Below are 19517 nucleotides of genomic sequence, written 5' to 3' on the forward strand. Positions count from 1 at the left end.
AGGTCAACCACACTTCTGGACATTTTAAATGGCTTTTTAAAACTTACATTCAGCTGTTTCTATCCTATTTAGCGATGGAGGACAGGGCAGGAATAATCATTTACTAATCGAAAAAAAATAATTATCAGATTAGTCGATTACCAAAATCATCATTAGTTGCAGCCCTACCCTATTCTAATGTAATTTGGTATTTCTAAAAGACACAGTAAACTACTCACTTTCCCACTTTAAGACCAATTTTTTTGCTTAAATGCATACAAAATTGTGCAGTCAAATGACATTCAAATGACTGATGGTTGGCTCTTTTCTCTTTAAAGCTTTATGGTGTGTTTAATGTGAGTTTTAAATCTTTTAAAATGTTGTTGCTGCATCCACTAAATGATCTTAACTGATCTAGAGTGAGAGTCTGAGGAGTGAGATCAGCTTCAGATGGACTAGGTCTTTTGGGACTTGATGAGTGTTTTCTATCTTTAAAATGTTTTTTTTTTTTTTTTTTTTGACACAAGGTTTCTCTCCTTTAATGAAGCGAGGGGAACACTGTGAAACAGTGCCACAGTCATTGATATTCTTTAGAAGTTTTAGTTGCTGGTGAGATCTCTCTCTCTCTCTCTCTCTCTCTCTCTCTCTGTGAATTGCCATCTGAAACAGTGGTGTCGTGCTTTGATGGAAAGCTATTTTCAGTCTTTCAAAGTTAATGTACATTTTTAGAGCAAAAGTGGGTAGGTTTTCTGAGTGGAATCGGAGTGGAGGGAGTGGAATCGCTCCCTCATTCTCGGGGCGGTGGAACAGAAAGTGTCTGCAGACTGCACTTAATTATCCGTGACCTTCCTGCTGCTTCTCCCGTGTGAACACACTTTAATCACCAGCCATCTTTATATAGGACAGTGTAGTTAGATGATGATGGATATTTTGCGGAGTAGTTTCCTGTTCATTGTGTTCCTCAACTGCAGAAGAGACTCTGTATTTTCTAGGTGATGATCTGCTCTCAGGTGAGGGAAATATGTCCTTAATTTGAGTTTTGTTTCCTTTCCAGATTTCTTCCTTTGTTCTAAAGGCCAATGTTTTAGCCATTGGATTGCTTATCTGGTATTTAAAGGAGATATTCAGTATCTCTTTCCCAGCTTTTAACGAAATATAGGACTTTTAGCTGATGCTCTCAACAGGCTTACAATTCTCTTGATGGGGGCACAGCGTTGTCCATGCAAAGAAATTACTATTTTTACACCGTTAACAAACTCCACACAAAGTAGCTCCACACTTCACTGGTTGAACACAATGGCCCTGACATTTAAAACGAAGCACTGAGAACTTTGAAAGTGCACAGATAGTTTATTAACAAAAGACTATTTATACAAACAGTACATTGAAGTTCTGAGTTCTCTGGCCACCACCATCTCAATTTTAAGTCACAGTAAGTCGACTGGCTAACACAAACAGATAGGTAGGATAGGAGAACATGAAATAAATTCAGTGGAAATGCATGAATTCTAGTTATATATCTATTATATATCTATAATATTTACCGTATTTTTCGGACTATAAGGCGCACCGTATTATAAGACGCACTATCAAAGAACGCCTATTTTCTGCTATTTTTCCATACATAGGGCGCATCGCATTATAAGGCGCGTTAAGTGACACTAGAAAGGGTGCCTATATCAAAGTGAACAGGGGTGGCGCCATGTTTCCCTTCCCCCACCGGGGGTGGTCGCTTGCCGGTGGAGCGTCTCAGTATACAAATCTAGCTATTTCAAAGTCAAACGAGTGCTGGATATTAATCTACACAGATTCCTCTCCTGAAAACTGTTTATTTGGGTGAGTAACGTGCTTCAGTTTATTTACAGTAAGCTTAGATTTCCAGATGTCCACTAAGGCTTGCTGCACCAGCGTTAGCATAGCTATCCGCTAGCACGCTAGCTAGTCACCTAAACTAGTAAAGTTAACCCAAACTTAAACGACAGCGTTACACTGAGTAATCCTGCGTGTTCTGGTAAGACAGTGAGATATTAGCTAGCGATTCGTCCCCCGTAGCTTGTTTTAACACGGCAAACAAGCAGATTACAGGCTGATAAAACTCACCTCTGAGAGAGTTAGCGCTTAGCATCTAGCTAATGCTAGCCAGGCAAAGCAGCACAGACTTACAGGCCGATAACTCACCTCTGAACGGTGAACGCTTAGCGATTAGCATCTAACTCTAATAATACTGCTCCAGCAGTATTAAAAGTGCTAAATTTAGAAAATACTGATCTCTGAACAGTGAAAAAGCTAGCTAGCTAAGCGGTTAGCATCTAGCTATTGCTGCTCCAGCCTCGGAGCGGCACGGCTCTGCACGGAGTGTGTGTTTACTGCTCCTTACACCTGACGGGTAAAATTTAGATAATACTGATCTCTGAACAGTGAATAAGCTAGCTAATGCTATTTGCTGCTCCAGCCTCGGAGCTGCACGGCTCTGGACTCTGTATAGCACTGAAACTCTGTATAACGCTGCACGGAGTGTGTGTTTACTGCTCCTTACAACCTGACGAGTAAAATTTAGATAATACTGATCTCAGTGAATAAGCTAGCTAGCTTAGCGGTTAGCATCTAGCTAATGCTATTGCTGCTCAGCCTCGGAGCTGCACGGCTCTGGACTCTGTATAGCACTGAAACTCTCTATAACGCTGCACGGAGTGTGTGTTTACTGCTCCTTACAACCTGACGAGTAAAATCCATACAAAAGGTGCACCGTATTATAAGACGCACTGTCAATTTTTGTGAAAATTAAAAGTTTTTAAGTGCGCCTTATAGTCCGAAAAATACGGTATGTATTCATGATATATCAATTGAATAGGAAGATGTGTCCAAACGTTTGACTGGTACTGAAAATGTCTCTGACCTTTTTATATGCAGGTATACAGTTTGTGTTTGTGTGTGTTTGTGATGGTAAAAGGCTGAGGCACTGAATAATTAACCAGTCTTATGACAAGGTCCTAGAAGCCCCAGGACTCATCAAGGTTAAGTAAACACCTTTAGTGTATGTGTGAGAGTGTGTGTGTGAGAGAGTATGTGTGTGAGAGAGTATGTGTGTGAGAGAGTATGTGTGTGAGAGAGTATGTGTGTGAGAGAGTATGTGTGTGAGAGAGTATGTGTGTGAGAGAGTATGTGTGTGAGAGAGTATGTGTGTGAGAGAGTGAGTATGTGTGTGAGAGTGAGTATGTGTGTGAGAGTGAGTATGTGTGTGAGAGAGAGTATGTGTGTGTGAGAGTGAGTATGTGTGAGAGAGTGAGTATGTGTGTGAGAGAATGAGTGAGAGAGAGCTAGTGTGAGAGAGAGCTAGAGTGAGAGAGAGTATGTGTGTGTGAGAGTATGTATGTGTGTGAGAGTATGAGTGAGAGAGAGCTAGAGTGAGAGAGTATGTGTGTGTGTGTGAGAGTGTTTGTGAGAGAGCTAGCGTGAGAGAGAGAGTATGCGTGTGTGAGAGTATGAGTGAGAGAGAGAGTATGTGTGTGTGTGTGTGAGAGTGTTTGTGAGAGAGCTAGCGTGAGAGAGAGAGTATGTGTGTGTGAGAGTATGAGTGAGAGAGAGAGTATGTGTGTGTGAGAGTATGAGTGAGAGAGAGAGTATGTGTGTGTGTGTGTGTGTGTGAGAGTGTTTGTGAGAGAGCTAACGTGTGAGAGAGAGTATGTGTGAGAGAGAGTATGTGTGAGAGAGAGTATGTGTGAGAGAGAGTATGTGTGAGAGAGAGTTTGTGTGAGAGAGAGTTTGTGTGAGAGAGAGTAAGAGCAAGAGAGAGCGTAAGTGAGTGTGTGTAAGAGTGAGTGACTGAGTGAGAGTAAGTGAAAGTAAGAGTATGTTAGTGAGAGCATAAGTGTGTGAGAGAGAGCTAGAGTGAGAGTGTGACTGGGATTAAATAAACCATGAATAAAAAAAATAAACCCATAGTTCATTCATAAAAAACAGAATGCAGTAGAGCAGGAGCTGGTCTTCTTAAAGACCTCAGAATTCTCTGTGTAATTGGCTGAGGGATGATAGGAAATGAGGGGGGGCTGGAGAGGAAGTGAGTGGTGCTTCATAAGGTTTTAGTCCTCTGTTCAGACTGAAGCGTATCAGAGTTTTAGGGCTCTATAGACTGATACACACTGTCCTCTAGTGGATTTTCCTTTGGCCCTTTTGAAAATGTAACTGTTGTTGGGATGTTCTGAAGGCCTCTGTGCAGCTCTGCTATTAAGTCCAGTGGTGGTTGAATTTTCGGTGGTTGCTCCATCTGGTTTGCCTTTGTTTGTCTCCATCAGAAATTCCTCATTGGACAGTGTCCCTTTGTTGATTTAACCCTCCTGTTATCTTTGAGATGTCTCCTCAGTAAACATTGTTAAATCATTTTTTCAATCAACATTTAATGAGGATGACATGAAGAAAACACAAAAATAACATGATTTTTGAGTCACTGACATGCAATTTTATAATATTTATAATAAAAAGAATGAACTTTCAAGGATGTCTCAGTCAGGGTCGATCCTGGCATATCTGAATGCATCGTATATCTGCTATTTTAAGCGCTGTCCACTTCTGATCCTTTGTTTGCTCCAGAGTGATGGATGTGCCATAAATGGAAATCATCCACTTTTTAGAAGACCACAAAGCTGTATAAATATATGCAGTGTAGAATTATTTCAGAGTAACATTCAGAAAACCTTTAAGCTTCAGCTTTTTAGCTGCATTTTTTCCTGATTTAACTAGAATTCATGAAAAGTCAGTGTTCCGTCATGTTATTTTATTAATAATGGTCAGACAGAATCAGCCTTATTAGAAAGAAAATGCCAGGAAAAAAAATATTTTTATTTAATTTTTTTTTTCATTTAAAAAAATTCTGCACATTATATTTGATTTAATTTGACATTTCACATCTTGTGATGTGATGTACTTTTTGTGCATGTGCACTTTGTGATGACAGTGCTAAAACGATACACAGCTCTGGAAAATATTAAGATACCCCGTCAGTTTCTGAACCAGTTTCTCTGATTTTGCTATTTATAGGTGTATGTTTGAGTAAAATGAACATTGTTGCTTTTTTCTATAAACCACGGGAAACGTTTCTCCCAAGTTAAAATATTGGCATTTAGAGCATTTATTTCAGAAAATGAGAAATGGCTGGAATGACAAAAAAGACGCAGCTTTTAGACCTCAAATAATGCAAAGAAAATAAGGTCATATTTATAAAGTTTTGAAAGTTCAGAAATCAATATTTGGTAGAATAACCCTGGTTTTTAATAACAGTTTTCATGTATCTTGGCATGTTCTCCTCCACCAGTCTTACACACTGCTTTTGTATAACTTTATGCCACTCCTGGTGAAAAATTTCAAGCAGTTCAGCTTGGTCTGATGGCTTGTGATCATCCATCTTCCTCTTGATTATATTCCAGAGGTTTTTAATTTGGTAAAATCAAAGAAACTCATAATTTTTAAGTGGTCTCCTATTTTTTTCCAGAACTGTATTATGCAACCCTATAATGTGCAGTATTACAAAAAAATGATTATCAAAAATGAGTCAACAACATTTCAGTGTCAATTAATCGTCAAATTGTAATTAAAATTCACTATGCAAAGTGCTATGGAGGAAAACAGTAGGGGAGGAGGATACAGGATTCTTATTCCATTCACTATTAAATTTGAATCTACACTGTGTATCATATGAAATGTGTAATTGTTGGATAGATAGAACTAGATAGATCTAGAGCTCTTCGTCGTGATACTGTAGTTGCTGGCAGTGCTGCTCTCATGTTACTGCCTGTTGAAAGGTCAACTTAACACCACATCAACACTGCTTCCTGTTTACACTACTGCATTAAACAGATGATTACTGTATAATATGTATGTATACAGACTTCTCTAAAAGTGAAGTCAATCTCATTATTTCAGCTGTAGTCTGAAAACATTTGGGTTCAATATAAAAAAAATGAAATTGATGCAAAAGATCAACATTTCAGCTTTTATTTCCAGCTATGTATATCTGGATATGATACACAGTTCAGAAGATACCACCTTCTGTCTGAACCCACCCATTTTTCTTGTGAACACAGATAAATATTGGCACAGATAAACTTAAAATAGATTAAAGTGAAATAATACTTAAGGATATGCAACTAAATATATTCTTGCTATCACATCTGTGACACACTGACATCACTAAACTTTTTCGTTCTTTTTTTTGTGATGCTTTTCCATGCAGTGTGTTCAGTAATCGGTTTGGTTGAATCATTCTTTGAAATGACAGACAAAATGTTTCTGTAGACTTCTGTAGAGTTCATTGTACCTCAAGGAAGATTAATGAACCCATAACAGAAGAAGCAATGTAAGCTCAAGCCATGACACTACCTCCACCATGTTTTACGGATGAGCTGGTATGTTTGGGATCAAGAGCATATCCTTTCTTTCTCCAAACTTTAGCTATCTTTGTCTCATCAGTCTCATCCATAATCAGTCCACAGGCTTTTCTCTGTACTTTCTGAGAAGTTTCAGCCTCGTCTTCCTATTCTTTTTGCTAATTAGTAGTTTGCTCTAAAATTATGTTAATGAGGTCTTCTGTGAACACTAGATACTGTGTGCTACCTTAACTCCTGCCCTCTGGAGGTTGTTGCTGGTTTCACTAATAGTTGTTTTAATGTCTTTCTTTACAGCATGCACAATGTTTCTGTCATCAACTGCTGTGGTTTTATTTGGTCTACCTGTTCAACATCTGTTACTTAGTACACCAGTGACGACTTTCTTCTTCAGGACATTCCTAACGGTTGTTCTGGCTATGGCTTATATTTGAGCAATGGCTGTGATTGATTTAGCTTGATCTTCTCTCTGCTTATCTTTTGCTTGTTTTTCACCCATACTCAGCTCTCTCATTTTTATGGTGGTTTGCACAAATAAAACCCAAATCTGAAACTGAACGTATGTATTCAGAACTATTTATTGTTTGAATAATCAGTGTATCAGGACACACTTGGGCAACAAAACACATCTGATAGTCATATGTTACAATACTTTTACTTACAAGAAACATGTGTTCAGACAGAAGGTTATGGCGTCAAATCAATGTCAAAAGTCGAGGGCCCCACCCAGCGGGTTGCTCCAAGCACTAAACCTGGGCAGACAGAGCCAGTGCGCCAGAGAGCGGGTTGTTTGGAAGTTAGTATAGCCAGTTAGCTAACTCTCCTGCCATCCTTCTTTCCCCGCCCTCCTCCGGCTGGTGGAGGTAGGCGGTCCGTCATAAACCCTGGAAATATCAGCCAATAGCATTTGCTGAGGGCGGCAACCCTGACTCCACCCCCAAACTGTCAAAACCTCCCCTTTCAAAACTCGAGCGCAAAAAACTCAGTCGAGCACTGCAGCTGGGTCAGTCTGAACAATGCGTGATATGAGATGGTGCTGCAGATTTCCCCGCGAGTGAATCCTAGAGTGAATCTGCTCATGCTGACAAATGTGGTCTGATGGCCTTGCACATACACACTCACACACACACACTCACACACACACTCAGCCGGGGCAGCCTCGCGTTCTAAAGGCTGTAGGATATGTGTTACATTTCTATCTCTGCGTAGCGTGTCAGACTGCAGTGACAGATCTCTCTTAAGAAAGATAATCAGCTGCTACAGCCTGAAGAGACGTTGGGCCCCTCCCTGCTCTTGACACTTTCTTTGCTCACTGTTTCTGCTCTTCACTGTAGACATGTGGACATGTGGAAATGTAAGGCTGAGTAGTTACACACTAACTTAATAGAATCCATCTTTTAAAACTAGGGCTGCATTAATTATTATTCAGAATAGTCATGGCAATGTTCACATGTACACTTTATATTGGGAAGTGTGTAATGTAATTAAATTCAATTCAATTTTGCTTCAACTTTTTTGATGCTTGTTACTAGGGGTGGGTGATATGGCTCTAAAATAATATCACAATTATTATTTTTTGCTCTAATGATACAAAGCAACAACAACAATACTATAGTACAGAATATTTTGTACACACATATAAACTGCATACAATAATTGTCCAAAAATGTTCTTAAATTCTCACAGTAAATAACATATTTTTTTATTGTTTAGAAAAATTATGACAATATTATTATGGCACATCCCTACTTGATACAAAAAGAAAAAAATGCCGGCAGGGTTATCATATAAATAATGTATAATAACAGAGGCAGATTATGTTTGTCCAGTATCAGTTAATTTATTACAATACTAGACAGACAGAGTGCATTTTTAAATTTGAGATATGTTTGATCATTGACTTCTGATGATCTTTGGTCAAAACCTTTGTATTTTTACTATCACATTATTTATTGCTGAATAAAAAATGGTTGCAATATAACTTTTTTCCCAATTTTGTGCTGCCCTGTTCAGAAACTCTAATCAAATTAGTTTTGTTCTTATTATTTATCTTTTTTTTTTTTTTGTAGAAGCAACTTGAGCAGCTATTTATTAATTATTTTTCATTAATTGAGGTAATATTTTTTGCATTGTAAATTTAATTCCAAAGACATTAAAGCTATAAAGGAACATGTGAAATTATTTAGTAAAGAAAACGTGTTATCAGAATAGCAGCAAAGTACCACATTTATCTTTGAGGACAGATCTGAACACTTTTGGTATTTTAAACTCAGTGTCTCCATGAGGTAGAGTCACCTGGAATAGTTTTCTCAGCGTCTTGAAGGAGTTCCTGGAGGTGTGAAGCTCCAGCTCATCCCAAATCACCATCTCAGTTGATCAGGTTTAGTCAATCAGTGGATTGTGATGGACAAACACCTTTTTTTTTTAACTGTTTACTATGTAATTCCACATGTGTCCCTTAATTGTTTTCATGTCTTTCATATTAATCTACATTGTAGGAAATTAATTAAAGAAAGAAAGAAAGAAAGAAAGAAAGAAAGAAAACATTGAATCAGAAGGTGTGTTTAAACTTTTGACTGGTTCTATGCATTGCCAAGCGCTTGTGTGGTGTTCTGAAATGACATTTATGTATGGCTGTGTTGGCCAGCTTGTTGGCTAATAAGCTGATAGTACTTCCTCAACATGTTAAGAAATACTGCTGTGATCAGTGTGGTTAATGAATGCTAACTCAGTTAAACTCATTTTCTGAGAAGATTACAGCTGGGAGAAAGCTGAAGAACAGGGGATGGGATGGGTAACCTCTTCTTCAGAACTGAAAATGCATTTCAGCAGATATCAGAGATGTTACTCATCACTACTCTGAAGGGATCTGTCTGATGGAAAACATGTGCCACAGTCACGGTCGGTGTTTCAGTCCTCACCATCTACCATAGACATGCCTTTTACATTCATCTCACAGTGTGGGAATTTGCACAGTTACAACAGCACAGAGGACAGAACAATGTGAGGAGGAATCTGAGGAAATATGCAAACAATATGTAAAATATGTATATACAGAAAATACAAAAATAATATTGATATAGAAAACTTAGAGTAGAGTCTTGCACTTGTAAACTATTTACACATGACTCTCTCTGATGAAGATATACAGGTTTCTGATGTGATGGGTGTGATTTCAAGACTGTCCATTGGTTAGTTTCACACAAAACCTTTTAATAAAGAGCCACTAAAACCCTAAACCGTATTTTTTCCATTAATAGCTGAAATGTGTTCCTTTTGAAGTAATGAAACATACCAGTCCTGTTTAAAAAAAATATAAACCTTTCCTAACCTTTAAAAGGCTTTCCTAATGCTTTTACTGTGGTAATTTCCACCTCAGCAGCTCCCTCTCAAGTTTAATTATGCTATAGGCGTAGAGGATGTGTCAGTGGACTTTGGTACGCGGACTTTCACAATATGTAGATCAGACATTCAATTATACCACCCCCTGCTGATGTCCAATCAGAGGCATGCTGCTGCTGCAGCTCAGCCTATCAGCTCTCCCTTCTGCCCTGCCCCTAAACCCATACATCACCCATACAGTTAAAGTTTCGAGATGAATCGTGCTCGTTAATGTTGACAAAACAGCTGCAACAGCTCCTACTATACTAACAGTTTGACCTCACAAAAAATGTACCTAGGCTTTTACTTGACAAAAGCAGAGGTGTGTGAACGCCTGCTGTGAACTGATCTGCTCTATATGTAGTCCCATTCCAAACTCACTGTATCTGAGAGATGGTCGCATTGTGTTTGGCTTCAGTCGCACTGTTGCAGGCATGTCTGGTCTAGTGTAAATGCCTGGTGAGAGGTCATGCGTACCAGCATTGTACTTGTGTTAGTTTTGTTATACCTCCTCTGAGCAGATATTCAGCCTCTGTCCTCTCTCCTGCAGTCATTGCTCTCCTTTGTGAATGACATTCATTGCTTCACTTGACTTTCCTGGCGGACCCTAAAAGATGCTGTACCCCTAAACTACGGTACATTATCGTTAATGTTTGGTGAAGCAGTGTAGTGTTGGGATTTCTCAGCCACTGTAGTATAAATACATTTACAAGTCACTGTACTTCTAGTTGGTTGTCTTAAGGGACGGGCTTCATTTAAAATAATAAAGATTTGGTGTTATATGATCTGCAGTCTCTAACTGCTATACTTCTGTTTGTGGTGTTGTGTAAAAAACACATTCTTATTTGGGAATAAAATTTGTTAACATTGAGAGCTCAACACTGGTGAAAATCCACATTATTTTGGGTAGTAGGCTCTCCTCCTGTGTTCCTCCTCTCCTCATTCCTGACTGTCTGAGCTCTAGTGACATGTCAGAGACTCGACCACGCATGCGGAGCGAGACACGGGAGCCCTCGAAGGGTTAGAGGAGGAATGGGGTGGGCTGTGAGACGGCCTTCATTGTCTTCTCCTGAGACAGAAATATATAAATAGAGAGTCTATTATTCACTGCACCAGACCAGACCAGATCTCTTCACAATCACAATCAAGATCACAATCTGACTGTATTTTGGGCAAATATGTTCACATACATACAGACATACATTCAGGCATACATACTTACATACATACATACATACAGGCATACATACTTACATGCATACATTAAGGCATACATACAGGCATACAGACACACCTACATACATACAGCTTTGGAAACAATTGAGACCACTTCAGTTACTGAATCAGTTTTTCAAATAAAAATGTTGTCATTTAGAGCATTTATTTCCAGAAAAAGAGAAATGGCTGAAATAACAAAAAAGATGCAGAGCTTTCAGACCTCAAATAATGTAAAGTTTTAAGAGTTCAGAAATCAGTTTTTATGCATCTTGGCATGTTCTTCTCCACCAGTCTTACACACTGCTTTTGGATAACTTTACGCAGCTCCTGGTGCAAAAAATTCAAGCAGTTTAGCTTGGTTTGATGGCTTGTGATCATCAATGTGTGTGTGCATTTTCACACATATACATCTTACACACACCTCTACCTAATTTCTGCTATTATTAGGAAAGATAGTTTTAGAGCGGTTTCATTATCAGTCAGCTACCCCTGTCGACATGTCAGAATTAGTCATCTGTAATATCTATTTCTGTACTGACAGATCCAACAGAACTGATTCCACTGCTCCCTCTCGTTTTATATGACATGGCTACATATTGAGATTTCTCTCCAGATATTGTTTTTTTTTTTTTTTTTACTGTTGTTTGTTTATTCGTTTTTTCTGTTTATTGTTTTTTTTCAATATTGTGCAGTTATAAAAAAAAAACAACAAATACTGCTGTAGCCTTAAAATGCAAGGTATATTTAGTGCTAATATACAATATATATATTGTATATACGATATAGATATAAATATACTGTACACAGTTTACCCTTCATCCTCCTTTAGTTTGTTTTCTGTAGGGTTTTAAATGTATTAATTTTAGATTGCAATAACTATTTCAACAATTGGTCTTCATGGTACTGGTAAAATCCTATAAAAGTATAAAGTTTTGTTACAAAAGCCCCTGGCGAAGGGTCTTAACATCTAAACTACAAGATATATTATGTTAGTAGGAGCTTTGAGCTAAATTTTAGTAGTCATTTTTTAAATTGAATTGCAATTAAATCTTTGAAGTAATGCTCCTACGTCTAGTAAAAAAAAAAAAAAAAACTTCCCTGGATAGTAAAGCCAGTTCCTTTACTCAAACAAAAGCATGATTTTGGAAGAAACAATGCATTAGCATATCACAATACTTTTTTCCATGTAATGTGTCGTGATGTGTATCTATGGTATGTCCAGAAAGGTATATTGTGTATATTGCAATATGCGCTTATCACAATAATAAAATATCTTTATGTTGCACGTATAATCCTGTAAGCTAGACCTTTTGTAAACATGTTGTAAAATTTCTTTTTGAGCTTTTATTGAATGTGTCTGTTTCTCTCTCCAGGTACAAGCGGGTTTTCTCTGTTGGCACTCATGGCATCACCACATACAACCCCACCACATTAGAAGTTACAAACCAGGTATGAAATTAGTGTGTTAGACCTTGTGTTGTTTCTGTTTCTCCTTTTCTCCTATTACAGATAACTAACAGATGTTAACTACATCTAATCTCTGTTGTTGGAAGCAACACAATATATTATTACTTATGAATTATTAGTGGAGTAATGGCCTATTAAAGTTATTATGTTGTTGTCTTTAAATACACTGCCTGGCCAAAAAAAAAGAAGTTACCTCCAAAAACAAGCTCTTTGATTGTGGCACACATTCACTGTGGTATTGTTTCAATAAGCTTCTACAATGTCACAATATTTATTTATTCAATCCAGTGTTTCATTAATTGTTCACCAAGATCTTGCAGCAGCATTGATGATGGTAGAGTCTGACCACTGCACAAAGTCTTCTCCAGCACATCTCAAAGATTCTCAATGAGGTTAAGATCTGTACTCTGTGGTGATCAATTCATGTGTGAAAATGATGATTAATGCTCCCTAAACCCTGAACTCTTTCACAATTCCAGCCCCATGAATCCTGACATTGTCATCTTGGAATATGTCTGTATCATCAGAGAAGAATAAAATCATAGATGGAATAACCTGGTCTATATTCAGTATGTTCAGGTAGTCAGCTGACCTCACTCTTTCAGCACATACTGTTGCTGAACCTAGACCTGAACAACTGCAGCATCAACCCCCAGATCATTTACTTACTTAAATGCAAGTGGCAAAATTTTTTTTTGGCCAGGCAGTGTACAATACAGCATGTGAACATTAGGAAAATGTGGATTTTAATGTTGCATCTACTTCAGTTTGCATTACACAGGTTTACATTTGCAATAAAAAGCAGATTTTTTTTATTTATCACAGTAACCTAGTGTCCTCTTTTGGATCGCATAAAAATATGAAGAGGTAATTTGTAAAAAACAGATGTTTACAATCATTTGATCATAAATTTATCTGTTTTTGCAAATGACCTGTTCATTTACAGCTCTGGAAAAAAATAAGAGACCACTTAAAAATTGAGTTTCTTTGATTTTACCAAATTGAAAACCTCTGGAATATAATCAAGAGGAAGATGGATGATCACAAGCCATCAAACCAAACTTGAACTGCTTGATTTTTGCACCAGGAGTAAAGGCATAAAGTTATCCAAAAGCAGTGTGTAAGACTGGTGGAGGAGAACATGCCAAGATGCATGAAACTGTGATTAAAAACCAGGGTTATTCCAGCAAATATTGATTTCTGAACTCTTACAATTGTATGAATATGAACTTGTTTTATATGCCTTAAATTAGAATATTTTTATTTGGAATTTGGAAGAAATGTTGTCTGTAGTTAAAACAACAAATGTTAATTTTACTCAAACATATACCTCTAAATAGCAAAATCAGAGAAACTGATTCAGAAACTGAAGTGCTCTCTCATTTTTTTTTCCAGAGAAAACATTTGAACACATTTCGTATTGTGCTTATTGTTGAAAATGATCAGTATTTTTCAGTGTGATGGCAGTATGATTATTTTTTTTAAAGAGAGAGCTTTTTGTACTGTACAGCTCATTTTAACCTCTGTGATCTGTGGTGTGGCGCCCCCTATAGTGGCCTTATGGGGATATCTGTGGCATCGCTCCGGTGGGAAAAGGCCAGGGCACCGAGTTTAACCTCACCTTCCGGAAGGGCAGCGGGAAGAAGTCCGAAACGCTCAAGTTTTCCACCGAACATCGCACAGAGCTGCTGACGGAAGCACTGGTGAGAGAGGGAAAGAGAGAGGGAGATGAAGAGCAAGAAGAAATACTGTTAAATTAACAGAGATTTACTTAATATATGAACAATATAATCATAGTAGTTTTCCATTTACATATTTAATGCTCTAATGCTATATTTTTAACTTGACCATTTTGGCAAATTTGATATTCCACATAGCAGGGAATATATGTTTTTGTGAGATTGATTTAATAAAAGTAATCTGGGAGATCCCTACTTTGTAGCATGCCAGATAATTGTGATTATTCTCTTTGATCTTCTTCTGTTCCACAGAGATTCAGAACAGACTTCTCAGAGGGAAAGATAACTGGAAGAGTGAGTACTCCATTGTCCTTTTGTGCATGTTTTTCTTTTATTCCTCTTCACATTCTCTATAAAGACAGACACTACATTGAGGATGGATGGCCTGTCCTTTGTTCCCAAGACCTGATAGCTTCTCTGTAAAACAGGAAGATATGACTTATGTTCAAATCGTAAGAGGAGACTCTGTAGTACAAGATTCCCTATGTGCTTTTAGAGATAAAAAAGATAATAGTATAGTTTGTTTTTCATATTAATAATAATGATCCTGTTATAACTTAGGTCATTATGTGATTTTTTTTCATTTATATGTATAGTGTTGGTGGTATTCTATATTAATCAGGGATGTTTCTATATAGGAGAATAGTTTATAATGTTCTCTATCTAAATGTACAGCTTATTTTATAGTCAGTGAGAGTTACTAATGCAGTACGCAGGCCTGTGTTCGGCTGTGTATCTTTATTTTGTATTAGACAGGATACTTTATTAGAATGAGTTGGTTTTTACACTGCAAACCCACAGTTTGTTTTAATGCTAGTAAGTGAAGTCTGTTAAATGTAAAACTGGATATTTTCAGACATAACTACTTTGTGTTTGGTAAACATTTGTCGTTACTCTATACTTTAAAATGAGATCTAGAGTGAGTTAAATTAACATAGAATTATTGCATTGTCTTTGGTAGCTAGCTTATTTTCTATTGGCCGCTTTAACCATCTATTTGCATGTTGGCTATTCACTAAAGCTACGTGTCCACTGGCACTTAAACCTCGACGCATCCTATTCATTTCAATCGAAAGAGCAGTCGCATGCCGTGGTGCATGCTGGGCTACGTAGCGTTGATTGCAACCCCTCCATCTGGTGAAAAAGTTCAGCAGAGCTCAGCTTTATTCAAGTACATATGCCTCCTGCACTGCATCCAGCCGATCAGGAAACAGCAGGCTGCGACTTTACACACACACGCCTCAAACACATAAAACAGGTGCCTTTCAGACATGGAAGAGAAGCTAAAAACTGCAGAATATGGATTTAAAGAACTTTAAAGTAAGATTTATTAAAAATGATAATATTTTAAACCTATAAATGCCTATTTTCTGTAGCTTTATTTGCATTTAAAAACATGTTAAACACACCCACACGTGGCAAGTGGAGAGATCCAGCATGTTAAAAATGCGTTGAAGAAAAGTGCTAGTAAAACACGAACTGTTACTCTCTTAACATTAATGTTATGTTTATTACTAAACAAAGATGGTTCTCTCTTTTCTATCTCTAATATTTCAAATCAATTTCAAAATAATTTTAAATTAAATAAAAAAAACATTTATTTATTCATTTATGTAGCTATGAAATGTGAGGTAGAATTACAGTGCAAAGCAATTGATATAACTAAAAAAAACATTTGTTAAATTAACTTGTGATTTATGTATAATACTTTATGTGTAAGTAAAAAAATCTTGCAGTAAACATTACTTGAACTAAATATTGTAACTTTTCCAGGCCTATAGTGTATCTACAGTGTATATGTAGTTATTTATAGAAGCTGATTGTTAATCGCACAGTGCTTTATGTCCACAGCGTTATAATTGCTACAAGCATCACTGGAGTGACACACGGAGGACGGTGGGCTTAGAAGTGACGCCAGGAGGCATTGACCAAATCGACCCTCACACTAACCGGGTCATCTGTTCCTATGACTACCGCTCTGTTGAAGGCTTTGCTGAGGTGTCCGACTACCAAGGGGGCTTCTGCATCCTCTATGGAGGCTTCAGCAGGCTGGTGAGTGTGAGTGTGTGGGTGTTTGGTCATCACTGTGACAGGTCAAGAATCTTCTGTAGTTTTCACTGACAAAACAAAACCAATGCAAAACATGTTTTGCAAAACAAAATGAAACCAGTCACAATAGACCAGCTAGAGAAGAACAAAGAGAAAGAACAAAAACAATTGTAATAATCTTGCTCACATATACAGTTGTTAAATTAAATTGGAATTGGAATGTGTGCACATGTCTGAATTGTACACTAATTAATGAAAAAAAGTAATGCACACTAATTGCTGAAAAAAGCAGCATGCAGCTCTGTCTCAGGCAGATATGTAAATGATTACAGGTGTGGTCCAACTAGACACTTCTTCTTGCCACAAGAGGTTTTTAAAGTACCGTCCCCTCTGGGCTATTAAAAGCGTCCTAGAGGCTAATTGTGGGTAGTGTACCTCTTGGCGAGAGATTGTTGACTGCTAGACATACTAGTGCACCTCTAAAAAAATAAATTATTATTAAAAAGCTACTTAATTTCAGTAATTCTGTTAAAAATGAGAAACTCAAATATTTATATAGATGTATTACACACATAGTGATTTATTCCAATTCAAGCATTTATTTCATTTATTAATGATGATTATGACTAACAGCCGATATAAACCTAAGGATCAGTGTCTCAGAAATTCTTAGATAATCTTAGATAAGACCATTTGGTACTCTCGGCAGTGTGACCAGTGCTCCAAGTCCTGCTGGAAAATGAAATCAGAATATCCATAAAAGTTGTCAGCAGAGGGAGGCATGAAGTGCTGTAAGACTTTAGACCTGACATAACACAGTGGACCAACACCAGCTGATGATCTTTGGGTTTTTATTGGCTGCAAACCATAATCATCAACAATAACAAAATAAACCTTACAAATGTATATAATACATATTCATTTTATGTATTTGTTAATAAACTTTTATTTTTTAGTGCATTACATACATTATTTATATAGCTCTGAAAAAATTAAGAGAGCACTTCAGTTTCTGATTCAGTTTTTCTGATTTTGCTATTTATAGGTTTATGTTTAAGTAAAATGAACATTGTTGGTTTATTCTGCAAACTACATACAATATTTCTCCCAAATTCCAAATAAAAATATTGTCATTCAGAGCATTTATTTGCAGAAAATGAGAAATGGCCAAAATAACAAAAACGATGCAGAGCTTTCAGAACTCAAATAATACAAAAAAAAAAAAATCATAAAGTTTTAAGAGTTTGGAAAAATCAATATTTGGTGGAATAACCCTGGTTTTAATGCATCTTGGCATGTTCTCCTCCACCAGTCTTACACACTGCTTTTGGATAACTTTATGCCACTCCCGGTGCAAAAATTCAAGCAGTTTAGATTGGTTTGGTAAAATCAAAGTAACTTCTCATTTGTATGTGGTCTCTTATTTTTTTACCCTGTTTTTTTTAATCACTGGAACAAAATTCCAGTCTGAAAGGGTTAAGAGTGTGAAGGATCATCAGGCCCAGCTGCAACATCTGTGGGCCGTTGTGTTTTCGGATGCTATATGTCCGAATGTATCTTGTGACCAGGCTAGAGGCGGCACAACAGAGTTCTAGAGCCTCCTTTTAAAAATTGCACCGTTTTCTTAAATAAATGTATAATTTTTCCGTAGTATTGTAAATGCCCTACATATATCATCAGTACATTCAAACATACTGAGGATTCATTTCATTCCAACAACTCCTTTTGTGTGTTAATTATTTTTCATATGGGTAGGTGGTAGACATCTCTAATCTTTCTCTCTGTTCCTCCTCTGTAGCACCTCTTTGCGTCGGAACACCGTGATGAGATTATCCGCAGTGCGATTGAACATGCTGGGAACTATATCGGGATCACACTGCGACTGCGGAAGGATCCCTTGACCTTCGAAGGCTTTGTCAGCGAGAGGCTGGGCAAATACGGTTCTGATGAGTGCATCACATCGCTTGCCGAGTTCGTTGTACAAAAGATCTCTCCACGCCATGCGGTGAGACAAGCACACACACACACACAATGCTCACTGTTCCGTTGTACTGTCAAATCTTTTCATTTCTATCAGTGCTACTTTAGGGAGCTGCCTTTGCAGTCAAAATAATTTAATGTCATAGAAAGAAAGAAGTTTTACTTTACTTTTCTTGGGTTCTCTGTCCTTAGATTGTCTTTTTTAATGTGTCTCTCCTATTATTTTTGGACATAACATTTGTTTTTGTCTCTGTTTAGGAGCCCGTAAAGAGGATACTGGCTCTCACAGAGACGTGTTTGGTGGAACGGGACCCTGCCTCATACAACATTGTCACCGTCAAGCCCTTCGAAGAGGTAGTTTGAAATTTTAAATGCTTTATATACTAATAAACGTGTAATGGTAAACTGAGGCTATACATACTTGACACATTTAAGCTCAAGCTGCTGCTGGCAGTAACCAGTATTTCTTGTTTACTAAGATTGTCTGATTTAATAGTATTGTTATAGTTATTGTGATATGAGTTTTTACTTTAAACACATCCAAAGAGCTGCACCAACACAATGAATAACTGCAAAGTCAAACTGCATTACGCGGGTGTAACAGAGGGAGCTCTGCCGACTGTGCTCATGTGAGATTACGAGGCTAGAGGCAGAGTGAGGTATAGGTTCACAGTGAATTCTCAAACCACTACTACTTCTTAACCTGGGAAAAATCAGTTCAGTAAAGCCAAGTGCTGAAAAACCTTAAACTGTTAACACATTTTTAGAATCGTATTTTATCACATTTAGCAATGTATGCGTTTTTGCATATTGCACATTTTTTGCATATTATCCAACCTTACTGTTTACTGTATTCATGTTTACTTTTATGTAGCATGTTCAACTGCAGAATTACAACAAAAAACTATGGTTATTAAATGTACAGACGTGCTGAATCGTACCCTAATCTAATATAAATCATAACCTACCTGTAACTGGGTTGTAAGCGTTTCCGATGTTGATGAAGACGTGTTTGTAGACCAGAGTAACATCAGTGCTGTATGGTCCATGATTAGCACCTTCCCCGCCTGAAAGTGATGCTGAAAACACCACTTTTCTCTCTTTAATAAACAGAATGTTGGAGAAATCAATTCAACACTAATGATAGATTTTTTCTGCTATACTGAACATCATTAATATTAACATGGTAACACATGTTGTTCAAATGCAAAGTTTCAAGAAATAAACAATGAAACACATTTACAGTGGAAATAAAGACACACGCTGTGCAAGTAAAAGAGCAAATTCTAAACTAAAATTATATACATTTTTATAGAGATTAGAAAAA

General features: G+C 37.3%; 1 protein-coding gene across 5 annotated transcripts in view; it reads left to right on the forward strand.

Moving 5' to 3' along the window:
• The window catches only part of LOC103044999 (dnaJ homolog subfamily C member 13), a 74842-nt gene that overhangs the window by 15143 nt on the left and 40182 nt on the right, over positions 1-19517 (forward strand). For all 5 annotated transcript variants that reach the window (XM_022662237.2, XM_022662245.2, XM_022662247.2 and 2 more), the window contains exons 3-8: positions 12329-12404; positions 13976-14125; positions 14414-14455; positions 16013-16213; positions 18009-18215; positions 18449-18544. In XM_022662237.2, coding sequence (XP_022517958.2) covers positions 12329-12404; positions 13976-14125; positions 14414-14455; positions 16013-16213; positions 18009-18215; positions 18449-18544 — 772 coding nt within the window. The remainder of the gene's footprint in view (positions 1-12328; positions 12405-13975; positions 14126-14413; positions 14456-16012; positions 16214-18008; positions 18216-18448; positions 18545-19517) is intronic.

This window comes from Astyanax mexicanus, chromosome 1 (assembly GCF_023375975.1).
Source record: "Astyanax mexicanus isolate ESR-SI-001 chromosome 1, AstMex3_surface, whole genome shotgun sequence".
NCBI classification, from domain to species: domain Eukaryota; kingdom Metazoa; phylum Chordata; class Actinopteri; order Characiformes; family Acestrorhamphidae; genus Astyanax; species Astyanax mexicanus.